This window comes from Lagopus muta, chromosome 1 (assembly GCF_023343835.1).
Source record: "Lagopus muta isolate bLagMut1 chromosome 1, bLagMut1 primary, whole genome shotgun sequence".
NCBI classification, from domain to species: domain Eukaryota; kingdom Metazoa; phylum Chordata; class Aves; order Galliformes; family Phasianidae; genus Lagopus; species Lagopus muta.
The window spans coordinates 114,187,980-114,214,018 of NC_064433.1; the positions used below are offsets into that span (position 1 = coordinate 114,187,980).

Here is a 26,039-nt window from a genome sequence, read left to right on the forward strand (position 1 = left end):
TGAGTCTTTAGGCAACATCTTAGCTTCTAAACTAAATGCGTATTTCAATTTAAAAGGCATAAAAAAATTTAAGAAAATTGTGAGCACCATAAGTTTGTTGAAACAACACTTCTTTAAAACTCATTCACTCTCAAGAAGCATACTGTAATTTATAACAGCTTTTATTATAAAATACATTTTTTTAATTTTTATTAAAATTGAATCTATTTTTTTTCTTTTATCCCTTTCTGCTCTCACAGTTCTATGCATCATATAAAGAGTGACAGTGTGTCTCATGCTACCCTAATATATTTTATGCCAATGTAATTTTTGTTCATAATTCTTTTGACTGTAATTTAGAAACCACAGTGCCTTCAGACCCAGTCTCCAGGCCTTCAATTAGGCATCATAATTTTTAGTGGTGGTTTCCAAAATCCTAAATAGAATTTAATAACTCGCTCATTTCTTGTTAAATAATGGTAGGGTTACTCCTGTAACTCTATTAGTTGATTTAGCGAGTAACCATTAACTCACTATACAGGACTAATCCAGAATCTTATTTCCAAGATTTAAAAAACATCTCTAGCGGTATATGCTGTATTCACATTGTTAATCCATTATTACAGTTTTCTTTATAAATGAAGATATATATTTTTAAATGTAACAAAACAGTCTAAAGAAATCAGCATTGGAATTCATATTTGCAAGCTACCATTTTAATAATACTGAAGTAGATCTTATTTATTTGTAAGTATTATGTAATTATTCTAACACGTTAGCATAATGTCTCATTCCAACACTGGCATAATAATAGAGACTGCTCCTATGAAATACTCATGTATACGCATGGGGAAGTACAAAATCTGCATCTATTATAATTTCTGAGCATACTGCTAGTTTTGAACACTGGAACACTTCAATAATTGCAGTAAGCCTTCAATGTAGCTTCTCATGCATCTTGAATATATTTAATGCTGTGTGTTTTACAACTGTTTGTGTTTTTCTAGCTTAGCATATGTAGGAGAACTGTCAGGTCAGGGCTTGAACTGGTGATTGAGCACCTGGTGAGGAGGTGTGGCTGGCCTAAGGAGCACAAGCAAATGGTCTGCATTGGTGCTCCCCACATGACCAGAAGGGGTGATCCAGGTGGAGCCACCCTGTGCTCACTTGAGGGCCAGCCCCTAATAGGCGTGTATCTCTTCAACCCAGGCTGTTTCTGGGAAGGAGAGCTACCTAGCCAGAGAGCCCCTTCCACCAGTTGGGTGAGTTAGAATGTTCTTTCTCTATGTGACTATCTGGTTCACCTGTGAATACTTTGCCTGGTATTGCCGAGAGCCTGTCAGAAGCAATTTTGCTTCTCTGTGAGTACAACTCCAAGTACTTATGTTCTCTGTGTATCTCTTTGGTACAATGTTACTCTTACAGCAATTCTGTGTGATTTTGTTCTCCCAACTTAACAAAGTTAGTCAGATGTAGTAATCATTGGTTTCCAATTTTACAAAAAGGTGTGATTGAAGAAAATATGATGAAAGTTGTCCATCTTACAAAATCATAAGATGATAATACTTAACAGTTTTGTGTACAGTACTGCATTGGATATAGCTAAGTCAGTAGACCACTTCAGAATAAATATGTTCAGGTCTTATTGTACGGATACTTTTGTACGTACCAGTATATTTTTATTTTTATTTATATCTATATTTTTATTTTTTATCAGTACTTCTCTCAGTAATGGCAAGTGAAGCCTGTAATTACTTCTGAAAACACAAAGTTGAAGTAACATATATAAACAAAACCTCATCTTTCTTCTTCTTTGTTTCTGGATTAAACATATAACAGAGTCATGGAGTCACAGAACGGTTTGATGGGAAGGGACATCAAAGCCTATTCAGTCCCAACCCCTGCCATGGGCAGGGCTGCCCCCCACCAGCTCAGCTGCCCAGGGCCCCATTCTAACCTGGCCTCAAGCGCCTCCAGGGATGGGGCACCACAGCTTCTCTGGGCAGCTGTGCCAGTGCCTCACCATTCTCTGAGTAAGGAATTTCTTCCCAGTGTCTAACCTAAGTTTCTCCTCTTCCAGCTTAAAGCTATTCATTCCCCCTTGTCCTATTACTATTACATTATGTGAAAAGTCAGTCTTCTGCTTGTGAGTTCCCTTCAAGTACTGAAAGGCTGCACTGAGGCATCCCTGGAGCCTTCTCTTCTCCAGGCTAAACAAGCCTAACTCCCTTAGCCTGTCTTCATAGGAGAGGTGCTCTAGCCCTCTAATCATCCTTGTGGCGCTCCTCTTGGCCTGCTCTAACAGCTACGTATCTATCCTGTGCTGGTGCCCTCAGGCCTGAATGCAGTACTCCCCATGGGGCCTTGCTCTGCTGGCCACCCCTCTTTTACTGTGGCTCAGGACAGAGTTGGCCTTCCCAGCTTTAAGTACACTCTTCTGGCTCATGTCCAGCATCTCATCTATCAGATCCCTCAAGTCCTTCTCCACAGGACTGCTCATCTATCAGACATGATTGAAATTAGTATAGCTAGCTCAATTTGAGGTTGGAAGATACTGCCTTTATCATCCCATCTGACGTGCTGCATAAACTGGTCAGTTTGGTTTTCTCAATTATTTTCTGCCTGAACTGCTGCATGCCTTTATCAAAAATGACCAAACTGAAACGAGGCTGCTTTTTAACCTTCAAGTATGGACACTCATTTTGTGGCGAACTGCTTCAGTAGTTGAATTTAAAAACCTGCATGTTTAACCTAGACTGAGTTTGTTTAGATTCATCTTTCTAGCAAACTAAAGAGAGCTTCAATACTGCATTCACAGACAATACTCAAGTTTTATCTTAAACTCTGCTTACCATCAGTACTGTTGTCCTAATTCAGAGAAGAAGGCAAATACGGAGTGTATAACGAATCTTATTTCAAAAAGTAATTATTTTTTGTTCAAAGCAATTATTTTGTGGTCCTGATAATAATGTGATCATCTTTAATCACAAAGTTATTTTAGCTAAGTCTAATCAGTTTAAGTAAGTGGCAAGTGTTGCTATAATGGAAAATGTAGGAAATTTCAGCATTGTCTCCTGAGTAGAATATATAAAGCTATGCACTAACACCTTGAAACTTATTCTGATCCAGTCATCCAGATTTGATAAACTTCTTTAGGGATATATTATTCTGAGCCTAGGATCAAGACCTGCACAATACGCACTTAGAAAGTTTTCCTAGAGCATCAATAGCCTGTGCAGCTTCAGAACTATGGCTAAAGGAATTTGTGCAAATTCTGGTCTCTGCTTCTTCCTACTGAGTGATCTGCTGTTTGTTTGTTTTTACTTTACCTGAAAAGTACTTTACTTTTCAGGTAAAGTAAAAACAACCTAAGTTGTAAGGGAGACCTCAAAAGACAATTATAACTAGTGGTTATGCTAGTGATTTGGCTCCTATACCTTCGGAAAGTCTAAAGAACTTTTTTCTTGGTTGCTGCTTTTTTTCCCCCTCTAAATATTTACTTCATCGTAGTTGATTTTAATCACAACTCTAAGAACATAATTGTTGTTTTTTCTTGTTTTTTTTTTCCCACTATGAAGAGCTGATAGATGTTAGAACTATAATTGTATGGGTGTAGAAATATTCTTTCATTTTTCTTTTTTAAAGAACTGTGGATTTGTGTAGAACTTGCATACAGCAATTTGTTAGTCAGATTGCACTTCTTAAGTGTAATGTGTGTTGTATTTGTGGATTGCTAAGTCTTTAGAAAATTACTTTAGGCAGAAGCTGGAGGGGTTTTTACAGTCAAAAGGAAAATATGAGCACTTACCCTGTGAGTCCATACACATATCTTAATAAGCTTTACTATGTTATGACTTGAGTCCATGAGAAATACAAATATGTGAAGAACAGAAAGATATTGTCTAGTAAGGTAAATACAATAAAAGGTTACAAATAGGCTAATATTTCAGATACATTTTTAGTGCTACTTTCTGTTCCTTGTGTATATATTCCTCAAACTTTTTTTTTTTTTTTTTTTTTTTCCTGAGTTTTCTCTTGCTGGTAGTCCTAGGAATTGAAAAATTGTGTTGAGTAGCAGAATCTAGCCATTACTGGCAGGGACACTTTGCATCTATTGTCAAGAGCAATGGGCTGTTATGTTGTCACTGCTGAGCTCTGCTTGTTCAGCTACTGCTAGAGTATCTGTTAGTTATGGAACTGGAGAGTGGCATTGCAGTGTGAGACTAAGGAGTGAAAACACTAGCTGTGGTGTGACAAATCATTGCCACCAGGAAATACAGCTTTGGGCAATAGATCAGAAACTGATATGGATGAACAAGCAAATTGCATGACGGAAAAACTGATTAGAAGGGTTGCTTGTGAATGGAAACTATAAACGAAAACTGAGTTCAATTTTTAAATGTGTGCTAATATATAATGTGCTCTGTTTTGGAAGAAATAAACTAGCCCTCTTCAAAATACTAACGTTTTATTTAAATATATTTCTCTAAAGAGCTGTATAGCTTCTTATAGATTCTTTCAGAATTGTTATATCTTTATTTAAGTTATTAATATAGACTTACAGCCAGCATTTATATAACGAGTTCTGAATGCTGTGCCATTTCATTTTCAATTATTGCATTTTAAGAACTTGCCTGATTTTTCCATTCAGTCCATATAGATAAGCCTATGGAGAAGGCTATCCTATCTTTGGTCTTCTATCCTATGGATATGGATATCTCCTTACCAGAGATAAAGGCATAACAGTAGCTGCCTTCTGAAGGAATGCCTTTGGCTTGCACAGTATCTCTGGAAAGTCACAGAATCACTGGAGCTCTCTGGATATATGATCAAGACATCGCTAGCAATGTGCTGGTCTGAAAATGAGCATCTAAAATAATTTTTCTTTAATATTAATTCTTTGCCTGAATGTTTTCAAATTTTATCCCTCAAATTTTTCTACTGGTAGCTGTCTTGTGGTCTGTGAATAATGCTATTTGCTATGCATGCAATTCATGTGACAGCAATTCCATGGCTAAGGTTTGATCATAATTTTTATGTTTTAAATGTAGAGTTATATTATAGTTCCTCAAAATTTGCACAGGTGTATGTCAAACAGCATCTTCCTCTGTTTCTTTTTTCTTCCACTTAGTATTTCCCTTACATGAATTCTTCTGTAATAATTTACTCTCTGGAATTACGTGGCCTGGGGTGCTGAGTTTGATCCTAATTCCTTTCCTGCTAGAGAAACTGCAAATGCTTTGTTCCAACTCAGGCAGGCAACCCTAGCCTACGTGTTGTGCAAATGTCTGCTGATGGTGCTACTTACCTCTTCTGGCAAGCTCAGAATGTGTGCAGAGCAGGGGAGGTAGTTGTGCTTGTTCTTCTGCCAGTTATCTGAAAACCTTCAGTCAGCATACCACCACCAGCCATAGGAGGAGTATAAAAACCTGGCTTTTTCCAGGTGTTTGCCTCAGAACTTGCAGTTTCCTTACTGCATTTGAGATAAAGACAGTTTGTTAGGGAATTATGATAGATAAGGGTGACTACATATGTGGAGGAAATGCAAGATATGAGTCCCTGTATTTGAAGGAGCGGACAGAGGAGGCAGTCAGGATAGGAAGTAGAACAAGTGCAGAAAGTTCTGTTCCCAGTTTGAGCTCGTTGAAACTCTGCTGACTCCTCCAAATCTTTCCTCCAGACAGTTTTAAAAACCACTTTATAATTTCCAGCCACCTTGCCTCCATATTGTCTTTCAATTTCACTGGTCTTTCCTGGTTGCCCGCTCAGTTCCCCTATCACTTCCCTCTACTCCCTCTTTAATTTCTGGTTGTCACTCATGCTTCCCTTTACTACTGTATACTTGAGCAATCATTTCTAAGGTTTTTGCAACTTTGTTACACTATACTTCTAAAGAAGCTTTGTACTGGATCTGGATATAGGATTTATAATTTTTTTTAATTGTCTATGGTGGTCACTTGCCATGTATGCAAACAGCATATTGTGTTCAACTTTGGCAGATAAAGCTTGCCATCTTAAAAAAATAATAATTAAAAAGAAAAAAAAAACCTGCTATTCTTAAAAGCAAGTTGTATTTGGGTTTTGTCCTTGATAAGTTCTGAATGACAGTAGGAGAGCTGTCAACTCTTGTCAATCACTTCATGATATACTTGACAGTCTGCAGTTAGAGAATAATGTGACTGCGGAGTAGGAAATCTAATTGCAGTAAATAGAAGAACGAATGTTCATCCACATGAGAGAAAGAAAGTGTTGACAGGACATTCCTGTGTTGTTTTTTTTTTTCTTTCCATTAGCCTTAATTTGTCAATGCCTGCTTGACAAGCCAGGCCAGAAAAGTTGTATTTCATGTCATTATTGATTCTTTTACATTTTCATTTTCCTAACGTTCTCTTAAATGAGTAATTTTTATATTCTGGATGGGGCAAGTAGTTTATAACATTTACATGACCATGTAAGGAATACATGCCCTAGAAATTTATCTCACTGTCTTCTGAAATCTATGTCTAATTTGGCAAAAGGTTGAAACATGAAAACTTCTGATGATGAAATATTGATTACTTAAAGTACTCCTATTTTCAATGCATTATTTAGATCTGCAGTAAATGTCAATGTAATCAACTCATAGAACCAGAGCATGATATTCTGTATGTCTATCAATTATCACTCTTTCCAGAAATGTTTTTATGGGACTTCGAAGAGCAGCCTGCTCAGTGATTTCTTGGTAAGCTTTCCATTCTTTTGGAATTTTTCAACAGTCTGTGCTCAAAATTCTTCAAAAAAATCCTATTTCTAATGGAATATTAACTAATATTAACTGCAGCTGGATTGTGAAAAGGTAGCAAAACTTTCCCATTGTATATTTTTAAATCTGTAACAGAACTTTTAGCCTTCAGGATGGACTGCATAACCTGTATGCAGCATCTTGAAAAAGGAAAGATTTATTTTTATTTTCATCTTTTTTTTAAGAGCTGATAAATGTTACCTTCTACATGAAGTATCTTTTTGAGGAAATAATAGCTAGTTCATTGCTCTGAGGAGCTTTTAGAAGTTTGGTTGAGTTACTTGAAAGTTACTGAGATTCACTTGGGGAAGATCATGCCTAACCAATCTGGTGGCCTTCTATGACGGGATGATGGCATTGGTGGACAAAGGGAAGGCAACTGATGTCATTTATCTGGACTTGTGCAAGGCCTTTACATCATTCCCCGCCACATCGGGGAACATCCTTATCTCCAAATTGGAGGGATGTGGATTTGATGGGTGGACCACCCAGTGGGTAAGGAATTGGACTGTGACTTCTCTAAGGGTTTCCAGATTCTGCGTGTATATTTGCTTCGTTTTTTTTGTTGTTGTTGTTAATTTATTCTTCAGTGTGGAACCATCAATGCTTAAAAATTATTTCAGATCATTAAAAGCTGAAGGATTGCAGGGACAATTAATGTTATTCTATTGCATTTTATTGTAATTTATGAAAATCTTTACTATTTCTTCCAGTAATACATGCCATTTTTGGAACATTGTAACTGTTGGAAGACAAACTGCAGAAACGAATGCTCATGAATATCCCTTTCAAATGATGTATTACAGACTAATTCCGTAAGAGAACTATTGGAAGACACGTTATAATCAACAATGCTTTCTTAGTACAGTAACATATTTTGATTTTTTCCTAATTATCTTCTGTAGCCAGAAACTCATTTGAAAATCAATCTTTATTTACTAAACTTGAAAGGAGGAGGAAAATAGTGTCTGAGTGTCTTACAAATTGCCCATGGCTGCAGCTCATAGGCTCAGAAAGTAGTTACAAAGTCTAAAATTAAAGCATTTCAGTTATAGAAGGGAAATGTCCTTTCTGTAGTGCTCTTTCTTGTGAAATGATTTTCTCCACCAAAGGGTTTTCATAATTGTTCTGTTAGGTCAAGAGCTAAAGGTAGATTGGCTTTCTAGTCTCGCTAAAGCAGGTGACTGTCTTTTTACATGCTACTTTAAAAAAATCTAGAGGAATCCCAGAATGTTCTTCCCCTTGTTAAGGTAGAATCTAACAGTGTATCTGGACCTTAGTTTGAGTCTTACATATTTAAAATAGCAATGATTTAAAGTAATGGGCGAAAGGTCAGTTGCTTAATTTACTCATTAAAATGGCTTTTTTAAGGCTGATGTTTGAAATTGCTTGCCCAACAGTTACAAATCTTTTGTAGCAGTAAAACATTTGTACGCTGAGCTTTAACCAAGACTGCTAAAGGAGTGTTTTTTAAATTGAATAACCTTTATGTTTTCTTTCATCAAATCCTAAGTCAGGAGGATGAAGTTACATTCTGTAACTTTGATGTTCCCTGAGTATTTGCTTTCCTATGTAGAGATGAGTGAACTATTCAGGATGTTATCAAGCCTTTTCATCTGTTACCAGTTTGTACCTCTATTCTTTTCTGTGTATCTCCTTGAATTTTATGAGGATTACTTATCTCTGGTCTTTAAGCACTGGCATCAGTGGTTTAGGTCCTACTTCATTATGGCCACAGAACTGTTAACAGCATGTCCTAAGTGTATTCTAATAATATTGTGAGAATATCTATATTGAACACCAAGAATGCTATTGACTGCTATTGGGCCTACCACAGAGATTCAGTGCTCACTGTGGTGTAGCTGAACTTTGATGTATTTTAATTGTCTCATCTGACCATGCTTCTTTGTGGTGTTTCAGCCCATTAGTCTGCTTCATGCATGGGAATGTGCAGAGATGACTCAAAAGAAAAATGAGGCCTCTTTTCAAGAGCCAGAGTTCTTGAAGATGGGAACATATTCACATTTTTCCATCCACTTTCCTCTCTTTGTCAGGACATCAGCTTTTCACTGAATCAAGACACTTTTGGGAGAAAAGCTCGGAGCTTCACTTTTTTTTTTTTTAAATTGTGTTTTCCTCCAAAATATCTGGGAATAGTAACCTGAAAGATAAATGTGAATATTTCAGTGAACCTTCTTATATGTATGAAAAAAAAGAGTAGTGAATTTTTATGTCTCTCTCTCATATGAAGACAAGGAAAGAAATGTATAATTAAATGTAATTTTCTGTTATCAAGTAAAAAAATGAGGATTAGAATATGATGGTTCAAGAGAGTCTTATTGAAATTTCTAAGCCTCCAAAGTATTTTTATATTTCAGGTTTTAGTATATTAGCTTGTTCAACATCATTGGTTCATCTGACTTAATAAAATGAAGGGAAAATGCTTATTGTTTCTGTTTTTCCTGGAAAAAAAAGAAATCTTTAATCTTTATTTAATGCAATCTTTGATGGAAAAAAAAGATTGAAATTAATATATTATTGTAAAAGGTACAAAGTAACAGTTTTTTTATTTGAAGGTTGCAACTAATTTCCATTTTTGCATTGCACATCACCAGGAAGACATAGCATTAATCACTCTTTCCTTTCAGAAAATGTCCTGTAGATATTATGTCACTGGGAAACCCGATCCTCATATTTTGACCAGTATTATCAGAGAAAATGAGTCAGATTGCTGAGTTACACCAATACACAGACTGAAATGCTGCAGATACTTCACAGACAGTAGTCTGGACCTCCTAGTATATGTGCAGCATATGTCAAACAGCCTGTGTCTGCTAGGATAGCTACCGTATCTTCAAATAACATGTCAAGCTAACAGACTTTCTCTTCCTTTGGCATACACACTGGAGGTTTAGCCAATATACTGATTTCAGCTACAGAATATGAATTTCTGAGTTCTGAGCTGTATCAACAGATTTTCATGGTCCAGATGGGACTGTAGACAAGTCCTTGCAACTTTTTCAGCCTGTGAGTTTATGTAGTAGGCTGAGCTGATATATTCAGTGCAGAAGCCAACGTGCCTTACTCTGCACAACATTTTCATTTGCTTAGATACACTATTTTAGCACCAATGAAAATTCTTAAATGGCATCTTGTGAAGTAAAGACGGCCTTTATTTGATTATTGTTGTTTATACATGTTTTGAGGAACAGCAGTTTTCAGTGATGATGTATTTTATTTCACCGTATGTGTAAAAAGTGCTTATTTATTACCCAGCCCAATTGTAGCTTTACAGTCTCTTAACAGGCTGTTTATAAATTGTGAAATTCCTGTAGAATCAGCTCTGTCTCACAGACAGCACTGCATCTGTCCTATAGGCATTCTCATGCAGAAAACTGCGTGGTAGCAGAGTGGATGGACTGGGATCAAGACATGTAAAAAATCATCAATTTGGTTTTCTTGAAAAAACTGATGTCTTCCCTCAAACACAAGTGCAGACAACTTATGTTAGTCTTCTTAAGCTTCAACAGTAGCTTTACCTGTATGATTGAGAGCAGATTTCAGGCCCTGCTCTCCCAGTTCGCTGTTCACTGAAGTCTTGCACAGTCTCTTTGTTACAAGCAACTGTTGGAGGCCAAGCTGTGGTTCGTACCTTCTTATTCTCTTTTGGAACTGAGTGATGAACTAGTATTTTCCAAGTACACTTTTATCTGTTGAGCTGCATTAATATTGTATTATCTAGCAAATGTATTTGAGATTGCTGGGAACTTGCTCGATGGATGAAAATTGTTATGCCATCAGGCAGAGAATTGTGCAAACAAGTCATTCAAAGATTTGCCAGGTGTGTACTTATTAAAAATCATTTTGTGATATTCTTAGATGATGCTGGAGTTAATGTATACAATCGTAATGTAACTAACAAATAACTTCCAGCACCTGGCCTTGTGTAAGGAGCATTCCTGAAACACGATTTTCCCCTCTGGTTATAGCCAGAAATAAGCCATTTTGAGCACTCAGCAGTCTGCAGTCACCAATTCATGATGAGTGGGGGATGAGCAATCTGCTCCAAAGGCACATCTGTGCAAGTTAAACCAGTGGTGTAGATGTACTCATAATGAGCTTGATATTCTGGAATTTTGCTGGTTATTGTAATATTATTTTTTCCTGCTAAGATTTTTGTGGTATCATGAAAGATGAAAGTTCCATGTTACAAAACAGATATTTGAGACATCATCTGAAACAATACAAACCAACAAAATAATTACAATGTTGGGAACAGTTTAGATTAAAGAAAACACTAAAAAGCATATTCTTTTGTCAAGATAGAAAATTGCCCCTCATCTTTATGTGGTGTGTAGGAAAGTAGAAAAATAATGTAGCATTGAAAGAGAAAGAAAATAGGGCTTTAATGAGTGCTTGATCAATGGTTTAATAAACTTCCACCCTCCGTAATCTCAGTTCTGTTGTTCACTTCTTTTCAGTGATCATTTTATTCTCTATGAATTCATGCAGGTACATCTCATTAATATTGAAATACATAATAACAATAATACAGAAGTTTCAAATATTGTTGCAAGAGATCAGCCAAGCTTCAATTCATTTTATTTTGTATTGATAAACAATATTTGAACGAACAAATAGGAGATGGTAGTGAACTCGGCAACAATTATTTTTGCTGATGATCCACAGTGCTTTGCAAGTGAATATTCAGGCTGTGCTTGCTCTAGGTGTGTTTTCTGTGCTGAGTTAAAAACTGGAGCAATATGGTTCCTTGCCGAGACTTGAAATGAAACAGATTTCTATAGGTTTATTGCAGAACATGTAGTAGCATATTTCTACAAATGAAATGATGTGTTGTGTCAGACAGTGACAAAACTGGCATACCACCTTGTCTGCTCTCACATTAACATTAACTGAGATTTTGGACAGAAAAGTTGAACAGCCACATGAGATGATGTAATCAAGCTGTAAAATAGATGGGAGAAAAGCGGAGAGAGGAAAACGGAAACAAACCACTTAATTTACGTATGTCAGATAACAATGGGATCTTTGTTTATCTCTTTTGCTTATGTTAAATCATAGTACTTAAACAATTTGAATCTTGGAACTTTAGACATAATTTGCCTCTTGTTATGTTTGTCAGTATTTTTGTTGTTGTTGTTATTATCTATATTTGGAGCTTCATACATTACTTATTTAGTCAGGACCTAACAAAAATGAAGGTTTTCTTGGAGTTGTCATGTCTTAGCACCTGGATGGTACCTTTCTGGATTAAAAAAAGAAAAACTGCTAGAGAATATGCTGTTGCTAATTCAGTGGATGTAGTTGGTAGTAAGTGCCTCTCTACTTTTACAAACCGACACTGTTACTGTGCTTTTGTTTTGAATTTGCTTCATGTCTGTCTTTCTCAGTATAAATTGGTCAGCTTTGTAATAGCTTTGTTGAAATGTTTAGGATAAAGGGGCCTATCACTGCAATCTTTTCCATGCCTTTCCTTTTTTTTTTTTCCCCATCTCTGATGACCCTTTTTTGTCCTCAGCTGCTACTATCCATAAGTTTTCCAGAAACTAGTCCTGAGCAGAAACAAATTTACTGTTGGTTTACAGCCATGGAGGATTTTTCAGTCTCATTGCTTATACTACAGTTAATCTACACTGCTCGTGTTTTTATTTTTCAGGAAACCGAAGCAGCAGTGCAGGCTAAACAGCCGAATGTGGAAGAGGTTTTGTCTAAAGGGTGTCATTTGTATAAGGAAAAACCAGCCACTCATCCAGTAAAGGTAATGAAGCAACCTTTAGCAATATCCATTACTGCGTAATGGGTTATGCTTCCCCTGTTGTACACTTGTCCTTGATGTGCTCTGTTTAAAATCAATGAAAGAACTTGGCAAAGAGCATTTGTTCTGTTGTCACCGCATAGCCAGGAACAATGTAGTGTACCGAGCTGGAAAATTTTTGCATGTTGTGATGGGATTTTTTTATTTGACATAAACATTATTTTACTTATTCAAGAGTAATTCATACTTAAACCAAACTTAAATTTGTTGGGCTTAGTTAGTGGTATCCGATGAAGTCTTTTTTATCTTATGTTAAATTGCACTTTCAGAAAATCTGTAAATTAAAAAAACAGAAAAAAACAACCAAAAACTTTTTTTTCTTCTTGACAAGGTAAGAGTCAAAGAAGACCCTTTGCTTTAATTTTTTTGTACTGTGAAGGAGAGATGATAATGTAAAACTTTACCACTGAGTATATCTGCCAGAATTCCTGTAGCGTGGCTTCCCTCATTCTGTCTTGGAGTCAAGAATTCATTGGATTGATCCCTCCCAACCATTCTCCCTTAGAAAAATATACTATAGAATCCTTTTCCCCCAGAAATCATTTGGATAGTTTAGGCTTAGTTTCCTAAAGACCATATAGATTTGCATTGAACCCTTGAGTATCTAGGGTACCTGCAGAACCATGAAGCTGTAAATAATAAGCAAGCAGCCTTTCATGTGTGGTCCAGTTGCTGTTGGAGATCAAACTACTAGTAAGATCACTACTTTATTAACCAGAGCTTCATTTCTTATCTGATAACTGCTAATAAAGGATCTGATGGTGAAGAGTTCACTCAAACAGTAATAGTGGCTTATCAATTATAGTATCTGTTGCAATTATGAAGACAGTAAACTTCGTATTTAGAACTTTTCCTAACCTATAGTAGTCACTAGTCTCATTTTATAGAAAAAGATTTCCTCACAAAGTTAGGATGTCTGTAGGTGACCTGAACAGTAAATTTCATGTGTTTTTTTTCCATGTGTATTCGCTCCACTTGTAGTACAGTGGAGTATTTTCCTGCTTCTACAAAACCTCCTCTAAGTCTTATAATTCCCACCATCTGAGTGGAGATTCATAGGGACATGTGGATGCACTGATCTGCACTGTAAAAGCTGATATTTAAGCATGTTTTAGTTTTTTTTTTACTTTCCTGAACAGAAGTCTTTAGGAGCTTTTTTCCCCGCCTTTTTGGTATCTATGCTTGTGTGGTTTTTTTTTTTTTTTATAATGGTCAGTTCTGCTAAACAGTGGAAAAATACCAAGGAGGTGAACTGAAGGTGACTAAAAACTAGTGTGCTAATGAGAGTGAGCAGAAGCAAGGCTTATGACTCAGCATTGGGTGAAAATAGCACTATTATTATTGGGAATAGAAACACATCATTTCAACACTGAATGGATGATGGAAGAAAAATCCCACTACAGTAGCTGTATTTTCTCACTGGGTAGTAGCCAGAACAACAGAAAAAAAAGTGAGATTTTAGCTTTCTAGTTTTTTGTAACTACATTTAAAGAATAGCAAAATGAGTGATGACACTTGCAGGGAGAATTGGTAGCACTTGTTTTAATATTCCATTGATGAAGGCATAAATAGTGTGACATGATTCTGTTTAGGCCAAACTTCTAACGTAAAAGTATACTCCACATCTATTTCTTTTAAGTGTTTGCATCAAAGACTGAAAACTGCTTGTTTCTACCAGATCTACTGGAACACAATCAACTGGAACAACATAACTCTTTAAATAAACATTGATGTTCCTTGATTTGCAGTTTTGACAATGGTATTATAGAATGTGTCTGTAAAGAAATTAATAACTATTTGTTAAATAGTGGATATTTCATTTCTTGTCCCTCTTTAATTAAATGTTACTTTTTTCGTTACCTTCTGGAGTTCAATTAATTGAACCTGTGAAGTTAATTTCTGATTCACTACTTTGTACAGTAATAAAATAGGGTACATGTACTGTCAGGGCTGCTGAACAGCTTTCTTAGTGACGTAAATTTCCTTAAGCTTCTCCCCATTTATGTCTTCAGCCTTTATTGTTAAGTGAGTAATTTTCTGCATTATTTGTTATTTGTATATTCCAATACGACTTTTCAGACCAAGTCAAAATGACTTTCTACTTAAAAGATATTTTGTGGCAGCAGAAATGATATATATTCAAATTATGGTGTTTTTTAAAGGAAATTAATGAGGTTGCAAAGGTAAGCACTCAAATCTCAGAAAATGGTGAACTGAAGATGATGTGGTGGCCTTGTTTTAGGTTGCCTAATGCAGCAGAGGGTATGGGGAGCACTCACACTGAGAGCAGCAACTCAGTACTTAAACTCATAGTTCTTGTTTAGTTTGTTGCTGTAAGCCACACTTTTCTTGTGAAGTATTCTGTTTCTGCTGTGAAGAAAAATGGCTAATTCCCTCGTAGGCTGTTTCAAGCCAGTCATCACAGTGGTGTCTAAGTGCTTCATAAGCATTGCTTTATTTTAGTTTTGTGTATGATTGCTTTGTATTTTCCAGAGAAATGAAAGGAAGAAAAAACAGAAGTCGGGTCAAAGTAAACGTATCACTAGATGCAAATATCAGGGAAAAAGAAAAAAGTTTTCTTAACCGGTGATATTAAGCATACCTTAAATTTAAGCGTACCTTCAATTCAAAATAATTTCCCGGACAATTATAACAAAAATGTGAGGATTTACTTGAGACTAGTTTTTGTTTCAAGCAAATAAAATATTTAAGCTAAGAGCATTTTCACACATCAAATGAACTCCCATGGAACAGCGTAATGGTCTTATCTTTGTTTACATATGGGCACTGAGGCACAGAGTGAATTTAAATGTAGCAGATACCTTTATAAGTCAAATTTGAAACACTGACAACCAGGTACTTCAGCATGTTATGCAACTTTTTTTTAATAAGAGAAATACACTAACTTCAGTAATCCCAGCTGCAACTGAAATTGTGAAGTGTTCTGGAAATAAAATAGTAATGTCTCATGTTGGAGTCACAGAATGTTTTTGTTTTTTTTTCAAATGTCTTTAAAAGCATTAATTACTTGCATGCCATTGTTTTATAACTTTGCACAGTGTTTGGTTACATGAGATATTCTTTTCCTAGCTTCCTTTTTTTTTTTTTTTTCCTCTCTTAGTTTACTGCTAATCTTTCCATTCTTCTCAATAAACTACATCGAAGTCCTATGGACTGTATTCATACTACAGGCCTGCCCTGTCTTGGAAAGCGTCAATAAGTTCAAAGTATTAATGCAGTCATGTGCATTAGATCTGAATTTATGTTCGTCATTGACTTTATTCTGAGATTTTGTAATCCTTTGCTGTTCATGTTTGCAAATTTTATAATACATTCAAAACACTCCAGTGAGAGTATAAATTGAACCCTGTGGCTTTCTATTAAAACATAATTGAAGTGAGTGTTGAAACTGAAATCCACTCTACTTCTTAAACACCAGCAGTTATTTTTTGTTAGTCACAGCCATGGACTTTTTAATTTTCATACCATTTTTTTGTTTTTTAATTCTTATAGAGGTATCATCTTTACATCATTAAAGAATACTGCTAAAATCTTTGAAGTAAGCACTAGGCAGAAATATAAGTAATAATCTGATTGAGTACTCGTGTTTAACATGTGCTTCGTTTGAAACTTGCCCAGATGAAATATTTTTTATGGAGTAGATGATCATGAATTCTGTTTGTTAGAATTTTTCTGTGCCCTTCAGTAGGAAGTCCCAAGAGTGAAACCAATATTTGTTATGTAGAGTTAAAGTCAATCTATCTTCCAACAGCTTTATTTTGAATTTGTAACTTGTACTAGTTAACTAAATATTTGATTACGCTGTCATGTAGAATGTCCAAAATGTGTAGGCACAGAATTTGAGCTGAGGCCTTCTCGATTATCAGTAAACCATCCATCTTGATGTTATAATTGACTGAAATATGGATATGTTCACACATTCGCAAAGCATGCTAACAGTGATTATACTGGAACTTAGCAATATAGAACTGTAAAAAAAAAATCTTGTTGGCACATGAAGTCCAAATATATGCTGATTCAAGGATCAAAAAACGGGGTAAGATGTGATCTTTTAAGCCCTGGAAATTTAGTAATCAGACACATTCATATTAGTGAAATGAATTTCATGCTTTTGAAATGCATTTCTGTAAAGTAATCTTTACATGGATGGGAAGGGAGAGGTTACTGAGGTTACTCCTGGTGCCAGTGGCAATAGAAGGAACATAATACAAGTCTCCAGAATAACAGCGCTCTGGATGGTTTAATCAGGGAGGGAATTTCTGTGGCAAGGGAAAAGCTGCAGTTTCCATCCATGACACTCCATTTTTCCTTTCCCATCTTTCTGATTAGGAGATAAGTAGTGATGTTGAGAAAGAGGATATAAGGAGTACCTTTACAACTATGTTTCATTCACCTCAGTCTTCCATTTAAAATGCTACATCACTTTTCTGTCTGAATACTCCTATGTAGTTTTAGTGCTGTTAGTGAGATTAGTTCAGGTATGAATATTACCCTCACTTTAATAGCACTGGGACTGACATTTAAAGGAAATCAATAAATCAATAGAAACTGTTCCTCAGTGCAACATATTTTAATTTTAATACTTGTCACTAAAACTCTAGAGCTACAATTACAGCAAAATTATTGTGCTTGACGAAGTGAACGTTTTTAATGCGTGCATGCTAATTTATGGCAGATGCAAGATTGGATCAAACTGTAAATTTGACAGGAGAGTTTGGAACTAGCTACTCTCTTATTAGTGGTGTAGATGTTGCTTCTATTTTGCCATCAGTGAAAACAAATCCCTGGCTCACATCTGTATGAATGAAACAGCTACTCACACTGAGAACCAATATTACATTTATGATATTCATATTTTTTTCCTGAGTTAGTGTGAATAAACAGTAAAATAAAGCTGGGCTTTGACAGTATAATCTCTCAAGCTTTTAAGGGCTCTCTACACCTGCTGATGCTACTGAGTAGATCCTGGTGCAGCCATTTACATTTTAGATCTGGAATGAGGTTCTTAGGTGTGAGCAGTAGGAAAAAAATGTTAAGAAATGTGGGAAATATGGTTTTGTGTGCCAGTAATCCACAAATAAAGTATGTATGAATTGTCAAATGTTATATTTATTGTGCATACCCTAATTTCTTTTTCATTGTGGTCGTCATATTCTGTTGTTGAGGATAACTTCTGATATTCCTGACTCTTTATTTTAAACTTAATGCAGTTTTTAAGCTACTCTTAGAAGTAAAATGATTTTGTGGCACAGAGTTATATCCGTTCTCTTCTGTCCTATTAAAAAGTATTTGCACAAAAAAATCTCCAGGACTTATACCAACTAGTATTTTTGTTTCTATTGATGATAGATATAAAAGAACTTTGCAGATTTAAGAGTACCTTTGGCGAAACTTAAGGCAAATTCTAGAAACAGTGCCCAAGGCATCAAAATGTATGCATATGTGTGTGTACACTCTTCAATTTAACGTTTCTTCTTCTTTACCCCTCTCCTACTTGTCCCCATCTTGTTAGGTTCAAGGTACTTAAACATCATTCTTAATAGACATCCTGTTTCTATTAGGACTAGATAGTAATTTAGACTGTCTGATCATGACTAGGGCTAGGAGTGCTAAAAACACCACTGAGTGGCATTGGTATACTGGACTGCTATCACAGTGTTGCAGGAGTTGGAAGGGACCTCGGGAGATCATTGAGTCCAACTCCCCTGCTAAAGCAGGTACCCTACAGTAGGTCACACAGGCAGGCATCTAGATGGGTCTTTAGTATCCCCATAAGAGGAGATTCTGCAACCTCTCTGGGCTACCTGTTCCAGTGCTCCATCACTCTTACTGTAAAGAAGTTCTTCTGCGTGTTAGTATGGAACTTCCCATGTTCAAGTTTTAGGACATTAATCCTTGTGCTGTTGCTACACATCCCCTTGAAGAGCCTCACCTCATCCATTTGCCTCCCACCTTCGTTTAGGTATTTATATATGTTAGTCAGATCTTCTCTCAGTCATTTTTTCCTCAGGCTGAGCAGACTCAGGTTACTCAGACTTTCCTCATATGGGTGATGCTCCAAACCCTTTTATCATCTTTGTGGCCCTCCACTGGACTCTATCTAGGGCTCCCTGTCTTTTTTGAAATGGGGAGCCCAGAATGAGACACATGGTAGTCTAAATGTGGCCTCACCAGGATAGTCAAGGGCTGGCTATGCTTTTTTTTTTTTTTTTGCTTTTTTTTTTTTTTTTTGCTTTGTATAACAAATGGTCAGGAAGCAGCTTGAAAAGGAAAAGCAGTCTTCATTTTAAGAGTTTAGAAATGCCAGCATATAATTAGCATGCTTCATCCTACTTTACAGTCCCTAGAGTGTGGAATAAAGATGGGGTAGAAACATTGTTTTCAAGTCTAAATGCCTCTCACGCTTATCTTAAGACTGATATAATTCACATTCCAGACTTTCACATTCGTTTAAAAGTAGCAGCTTAGCCATTGCTCAGGAGTGTTTACGATTCCTTGAGGTCTCCTAAGGTATTTTTTTTTTTTAATAGATAGAGGGACGTGTTCTGAATTGCAGAGATCTCATTGACATGGTTTTTAATACAAAATTCCCCTTCCTGTTTTAATATAATAAAATGAGCATCTCAGGTTTATGATGATTAGAAACAGAACAAAACAGAAAACTTTTGTTTGGAAATCATCCTGTGTCCCCTAAGTCCATCAGGGAACAGTGCAGGCTGGGAGGGTAAGGAAGAGGCCTGATGAGAAGAACCAAACAGAGCCCTGAGTGGGGCTGGGTACGGGGCTTCAGTGGGGCTGAGGTTGGTTAGGGAGCAATATGGCCAGGGTCCGATGGCATAGCCTGTAGGTTGTCCCTGAGCTCCAGCAGGCAAATTTCTGGGAGACAAGATGCTCTCAAAACTGTTACACCATGAAGCGTTTTTTGTTTTGTTTTGTTTTGTTTTTTTCCCCCACTCCAAATGGGTCATACTGTGTTCTTCCCTCTCTCTCCCATTTGTGAAAATTAATTGCTGTTTCTATGTGGGATGTTGTAAATTCAGGGGTCCATCAAATGGGGAAAAAGAAGGGGGGGGGGGAGAGAAGTTACATTTATTAATTCATTATAAATTTAATGTATTTTTAATTTATACTCTAGAAAAAATTAGAAGACTTGAATGCGGACTGGAAGGCAATAAATCACTTAATTCTACAACTGAAGGAAAAGCCAACATTCGGAGAGCCTGTCCTTTCCTCTCCAGGTGTCTGTAAGTATTTCATTGTATACATCTAAAATCAGTTAAGTCACATAGTTAAAGGGAAAATGGCTTGAGACAGTCTAAATTCGTTGTGCATCTGTTCAAATTTTACCATTAGCTTGTAAATGGGAGATGTGCTGGTATGGAATTCAACTTGCTTTTTTTCATTTTTGTGTAATGTGTCTCAGGAGACAATTTGTTTATGTATTTGATGGAATGATTGCAATGTGGTTTGAAATTATTACCTGCTTCAAGGTCTTGTTTCTTTATTCTATGTAGAGAAAACATTATGACTTTCTATATTCATTTATTAAGCAAATATGATGAAAGAAAAAAATTGTTTAAACTAAAAGGTAATAATATAGATCAAGTAGATATAAATTTGTTACAAAATAATTTTTATATGTGATAGACCAATGATCTGGGCATGTTTCAAGACAAAGCATCCATATTCAAAGAAAGGATTGTATGGATTTAAATGTTAAGTCTGTGGGTGACGCTGATGGGTGTCCTGAGCAATTCATGACTATGCAACAAGAGACTTGGTTTCCATTTAATTTAAATTATTTGAACAATATTTTGTTTTGAATTTTACATTTTCCTTGTATCTCTTTGCACCTGCAGTCTTACTACAAGGACTACAAATTCATTTTCCTACTGCTTTATTTTGAAATGTATTGACTAAGCTTGGGTGGAAAAGATACATAATTGAAGTACTGGGCTAAAGGCTGAGTTTCTAAAGTCAAGGTTCTTTACTTGGTAGTGAACTGTCATCTCAGTTGCTTGGAATGAGGAGTGTTTTTCACCCATGTAAGGTGCAAAGCTGTTTGGTGATCTGCTCAGGTCTGGGAGAAGTATCTTCTACTCTTAGGTTTCCTATAACATAGGCTGTGATACAGTCATAGAATCTCCTGGAATTTGATTGCTTGTAGGATGTTTATTTCTCTTGCTTTTAGCATGTTTTAATGGGTAACATATGAGAAAAACTGATGCTGGGGAATTTGGTGTCTTTTGCTAGTGACTTACTATTATAGCAAAGAAGAAAAATCTTTTCCTGGAAATCAAATAATTGCACCATTAAGGCAGGATCCAGAATATTCAGTACCAGAGGACAAATCCAGCCTTTGTCACAGTTGTGTTAATTCAAGCAAAGCAAAATGACATGTTGAATCTTACTACATAGGAACTATAACCTACTTTTTTGCGATTTAGAACTGCCACAGTTCTAGTGTTGATCTTTTTGATTTTATAAAAAGGGGTAAATACCACCAGTCTATTTTTTTTTTTTTTTTTAACTTGTGGCACAACAATATCCTTACTTTACAGGTCTTTGTTCTAAGGCACACTGTAGAAATTCATTTAATGACATGGGGGAACTGAAGGAGATGTGTAATCATTTTTTGATGTGCTGGGTCACTAAACTTGCTGTGTCAGTTTTGCATGTCAGCAGGTTATGTCAACTTCCAGTGGGAGGGAGCGTTTGTGATCTGTGAATTTGCTGTTACAAAGAAAGTGGTAATAACTGTACAACAGAGGGAACACAGCATAGTCTTTCATCAGATTCCTATATTAACTAATGTGAAGCTGAATCTCGAGCTGAAAAATTGCTAGATCACTAATTTACCTTAATGCAAGACGTAAGCCCTGACCGCTAACATCTCTGAGACTTTACAGATGGAATTATACATGCAGAAAATGAAAGCACTAATGTTCTCTAAAGAATTCGGCAGGAAGTAAGATTGATTTCCTTTCTAGTGCCAAGAGCACTTAAAATGTGAACCTGTGCTTGTAATGCTAACTCATAATTTTTCTTTATTTGGGTCAGTTTACTGCAATAACATCATTATAAATGTGTTATCATAAAATTGTACAGTTCAGAAGGGAGATGTGGAAACATGTATTCTTCTTGTTCAAGGCAGGGTCAATTAGAGCAGGTTGCTCTGGGCCGTGTCCTGAAGGTTTTTAAGTCAGGTTTTCCCCTCCCTGGGAGGGGAAGAGAGCAAAGAAGCTGCCTCTCACCTTTCTTTTCTTTACACTGGGCTACCCAAGTGTCCTCATGTCATCATAGGTCATGTCTTCCAGCTCTTTTATCAGTGTTTTTGCCCTCCTCTGAAATGCATGCATTGTTCAAGATCTGGCCACACCAATGCTAAGTATAGCCTGAAATACTGCAGCTGGGGAGACTCACCTCCTGTTCTCAGATAAAACTGTTAGAATATTGACTGAATATTGAATATTCAGTATTGTATAGATCAATATATATAGATTTAATATAGAATATTCCTGAATATTGACACTCCTCTTTTGAAAGAGGGCCTCCCCGATAACCTCTCCCTCCAGTATAATGACTGTATAAAATTACATTAAACTATAATGTCAGGAACAGATATTCTCAACAAACTAAAACTGAAATCTCTCCACATCCAAACAATCTCATTTAAAAAAAAAAAAAATGCACATAATAATTTTGAAAGAACTCTGTGTAGCAGTGGAAGTATGTCCTGTTGATAACTTTTTGTTTTCTGATTCTGTCTAGATTTTTGTTGATGCCTATGTTGCTCAGACTGGGGAATGAAGATGTAATTGGCTAAGTTCTACTGCCCTGTCAGGTGTCATTTTGTCTAGTCTGGTTACAAGAACTCAGCCAGAGGGTCTTACTAAATATACCATCTGGTGGCTGTAATAGAGGGAAGGGACCCTTTGTATAATTATTTCTAGGTCTCTGTATTATGGTTTGCTTGGCAGGAGAAATACTAAAAAATCCCACAAGGCCAGTGTGTCCTCAGGCATAATGAACAAGAACTATTTTCCTGCTAGGAAAACGTACTTAGCTGAGGGGTACGTCTAAAACATTAGCAAAGATTGACTTCTAAGACAAGATGATTCAGGAAGGAAATCACACTTACTATCTGTACATGACATTATAACATGAAATTGTGTCAACATCTCTATCTAAATAACTTGATGCATTGCTTAGCCAGCAGTTTGAAAACATTGTAAGTAGAGAAATGCGGTTTTGGAATGTGCTTTTATAGGACAAATTTTAATAGGATTTTTAGCATCCATCAGATTTCTTTTGTACTGAAGTGCTACCTCTGCATTTACTTAATAAGTTAAAGTTACATAGTGCTTTGTAAAACTTTGTGAATACATTGTGGGGTAGAAGATATCCCTGACTTTGTTCTTGAGGAGTTCATTTTCCCTTCATTTCAAGGGAAAATTTTGTCCACTTTTATTTGGAGTTATACTTGAAAATAAAAATATTTAAAAGGATATCTATTTATTCTTAGTCATGCTCTACCTGAAGTTAGTGAAACTTTAAAAACAACAGAATTAAGACAGTTTAAAATACCTGTTCAGCTAATTTTACACTTTGCATGTACAAGTAATAAAACTGAGAGTGGTACTTTATGCTGTTACTCTTGCCATTTGTTTAATTTATTTAGTGTGCTCTCTTATAGTTTCAGTTTTTCCTCTGAATTTTTAGCCAAGTATTTGTCTTATATTAAAGTGCCTAATCAAGTGACATGGAAAAAGATATGACCAAGAAATGAAGAAAAATTTAAGAGTGTTAATGTCAATTACAATGGGAAACTTACTCCAAAAATTAAGTAGAATTCAAGTTCTTTTTCTTTTAAAGCTTTAAGTCAGCAGTCCTTAATTTGGAGCATTATTTTTAGTAGGTCTCTTTAAAAAGTACCATTTTCATTTTACAAGTTGTAGTTGAGTTAGAGATACATATGGCAGAGATGCTTTATATACGTTGATAATTATAGTATATTTAAAACAAATAAGAGGAAAGCTGTTTCTGCTTCTTGAATGCATAGAACCAAATCTGTTGGGTGCTTTTCAGTGTAATTTGCTTTGAGGCTAGAAGCTGGAGACTACAGGCATGGAGCCAAAGGTTCAGATTCCATGCATAGGGCAATAAGGCTTTTCAGGTTTTAGAATGAATTAGGGAGAATGTGGAGGAGCATTGCCACAACTTGAGACCATTAAAAGCATGTTTGAGTATGTGGTTTATGAGCTGTTGTAACTTTATAAACTTCACCAAAGCAGAACTCATCATTGCTTATTAGCGTATATGTTTGACTGAGATGTAGTAAAAGGATTTGGAGGCAGTCACCTCCTGGGTGTTGCACTTTGAATTTTTGGTTTTGAGTTGAAGTTGAAAGAATGGTATTTGTGAATCTGTGGAAAATACTGACAATAGAGCTTTATTCCTTACTTTTGCTTTTATATTTTATTTGAAAGAGTGCTTCTTAAGGCATATTTCTTTTGGTTTGGGAATGATTAGTTTCATGGAGAAATGAGAACATGGAGAAATCAGAACTGTGTTTCTCAGAATTTTCAAATGATAGTCTTAAAATCCTTCTAGGTTTATTGTGTACACAAATGCATAACTATGTGTGCATTTAGAGGGTAAATTAAAAACAAATGTACAAACCACAGAGTCTGTATTGTTTAGAGCACCTGACATAGCATAGTTGAGATTAAGCATACGCACAATAATTCCTTGAGGAAGACTGAGCAATCTAGGAGCCTGTGCACCTACAGTGTTTTCAGTACCTAGTGCAAATGTTATTTAAAAGATACAATGCAGTAATACCATTTAAAATACTTGTGCATAGGTCATGATAGATACTTAATATTGCAAAACCATTTTCCCGTGTTGAACAGCTAGAAATCCACAGCTTGCATCTGCTTTCAGAGATAGTTCTATGCTGAATTTAGAAGGCATTGCTACTGCCAGTAGTCCATTTTAGTTAACATTAAGTTTAGGACACTAATAAATAAAGTCACTACTATGAGAGTTGTAATAGAGAGAAATGCTATTTCCAGTGATGGCCATGTTCAGAATTGTATAGTTTGCTATATTTGCTTATGCAGAATCTAAAGGAAATGTCTTTTTGTAAGTATCAGTTATAATTTTGTTTAACTCTGTGAAGGTTTTACTGAAACAAGGGAAAAAAGCAAAAGTGAACAGGGAACAATGCAATAAGGAAATGTTGTGGATAATACTTCGAGTTCTTGAATCAGTGCTGAGCAATAATAAGAGTAGGGTCTTACATCAGTTGGCTTATCAAAGGTTGCTCACTCTAGTATAAAGTGCAATAGTAAAGGAATAGATCACTGTCTTCACCCTTTCTTTTGGTTGTTCTGTGCCTTTGGAGGAAGGAATAAATAATCTTTTATATAAAACATTTTCGTTTATTTGGGTTTGTCATTTTACTTTACAGGCTTATGTAGTAAAGACTTCCACAGTTACTGACGTGATTTGACTCTGTTATTTGTACATCACTATAAATCCACTTTTCCATTGTGTTCAAAAATGAAGTTGTCTGATCATTCTGTCTGTTTTTCATTTGGAAGCTTTCTCACTTCTCATACATGCCACGTCTAACAAATAGTAATATGGCACAAACCTGAATCTGTTACCATTTGATTGGAGATTTTTCAAGGTCAGGACCCAGTTCCACAAGCAGTTCTGTTTTTCAATACAGCTGACATCAGACACAAGCTGAAGACAAACTTGTCTAATAAAGCTTTCAGATTCAATTTTCTCTCTGCATATAGCTTCAGGAATCTCTGGAGGTCATTCACAGCATGTACTGCAACACCAACAGGGAGAAGTAATGAAAAGAGTCTGGATAAAAAGCTGACACTATGCCTTCAGAGCTGCGTGAATAAAAACATAATAGGCAAGTTTATAAACGCAAATCTCTGTGATTCTCAGAATTTCAATCTTGATCTTTATAGCATATATTGATGTGAGGATTTGTTTCTGGATTATCTGACAGGTAGAAAAATACATGCCAAATATTACTTAAGCCACAAAAGCCCGATTTAAATCAAAGGAAATAACGTTTCCGCTTTATATTTAACATCCTATTTCAGGGGTCTCACTGTAGGTTACCCTTTGAAAGTTTCTGTGATAAACATCTGCAACAATGCAGTTTACAAAGGGAATATGGGCCTTTATTTTGATTTTTCAGGGTTCAGATGATTAAATAAAACTGTGGGTTGCTGCCCAGAGTTTTTATTATGCATACACCTATGATGAAATGTAAATAGGAAAGTGGAAACAGGAGTTGGCTTCTTCACTGTTACTAAAGACAATATGGAATCCAGATCTGCTTTTTATTTTCTACAGCAAGTTGTTGAAAGCACAGCTGTCAAGATTTAT

General features: G+C 35.9%; 1 protein-coding gene across 19 annotated transcripts in view; it reads left to right on the plus strand.

The window, feature by feature from the left end:
• DMD (dystrophin) overlaps positions 1-26,039 on the plus strand; it is a 1,043,969-nt gene that overhangs the window by 684,925 nt on the left and 333,005 nt on the right. For all 19 annotated transcript variants that reach the window (XM_048931232.1, XM_048931479.1, XM_048931663.1 and 16 more), the window contains 2 exons: positions 12,438-12,539; positions 19,753-19,861. In XM_048931232.1, the coding sequence (XP_048787189.1) occupies positions 12,438-12,539; positions 19,753-19,861 (211 nt within the window). The remainder of the gene's footprint in view (positions 1-12,437; positions 12,540-19,752; positions 19,862-26,039) is intronic.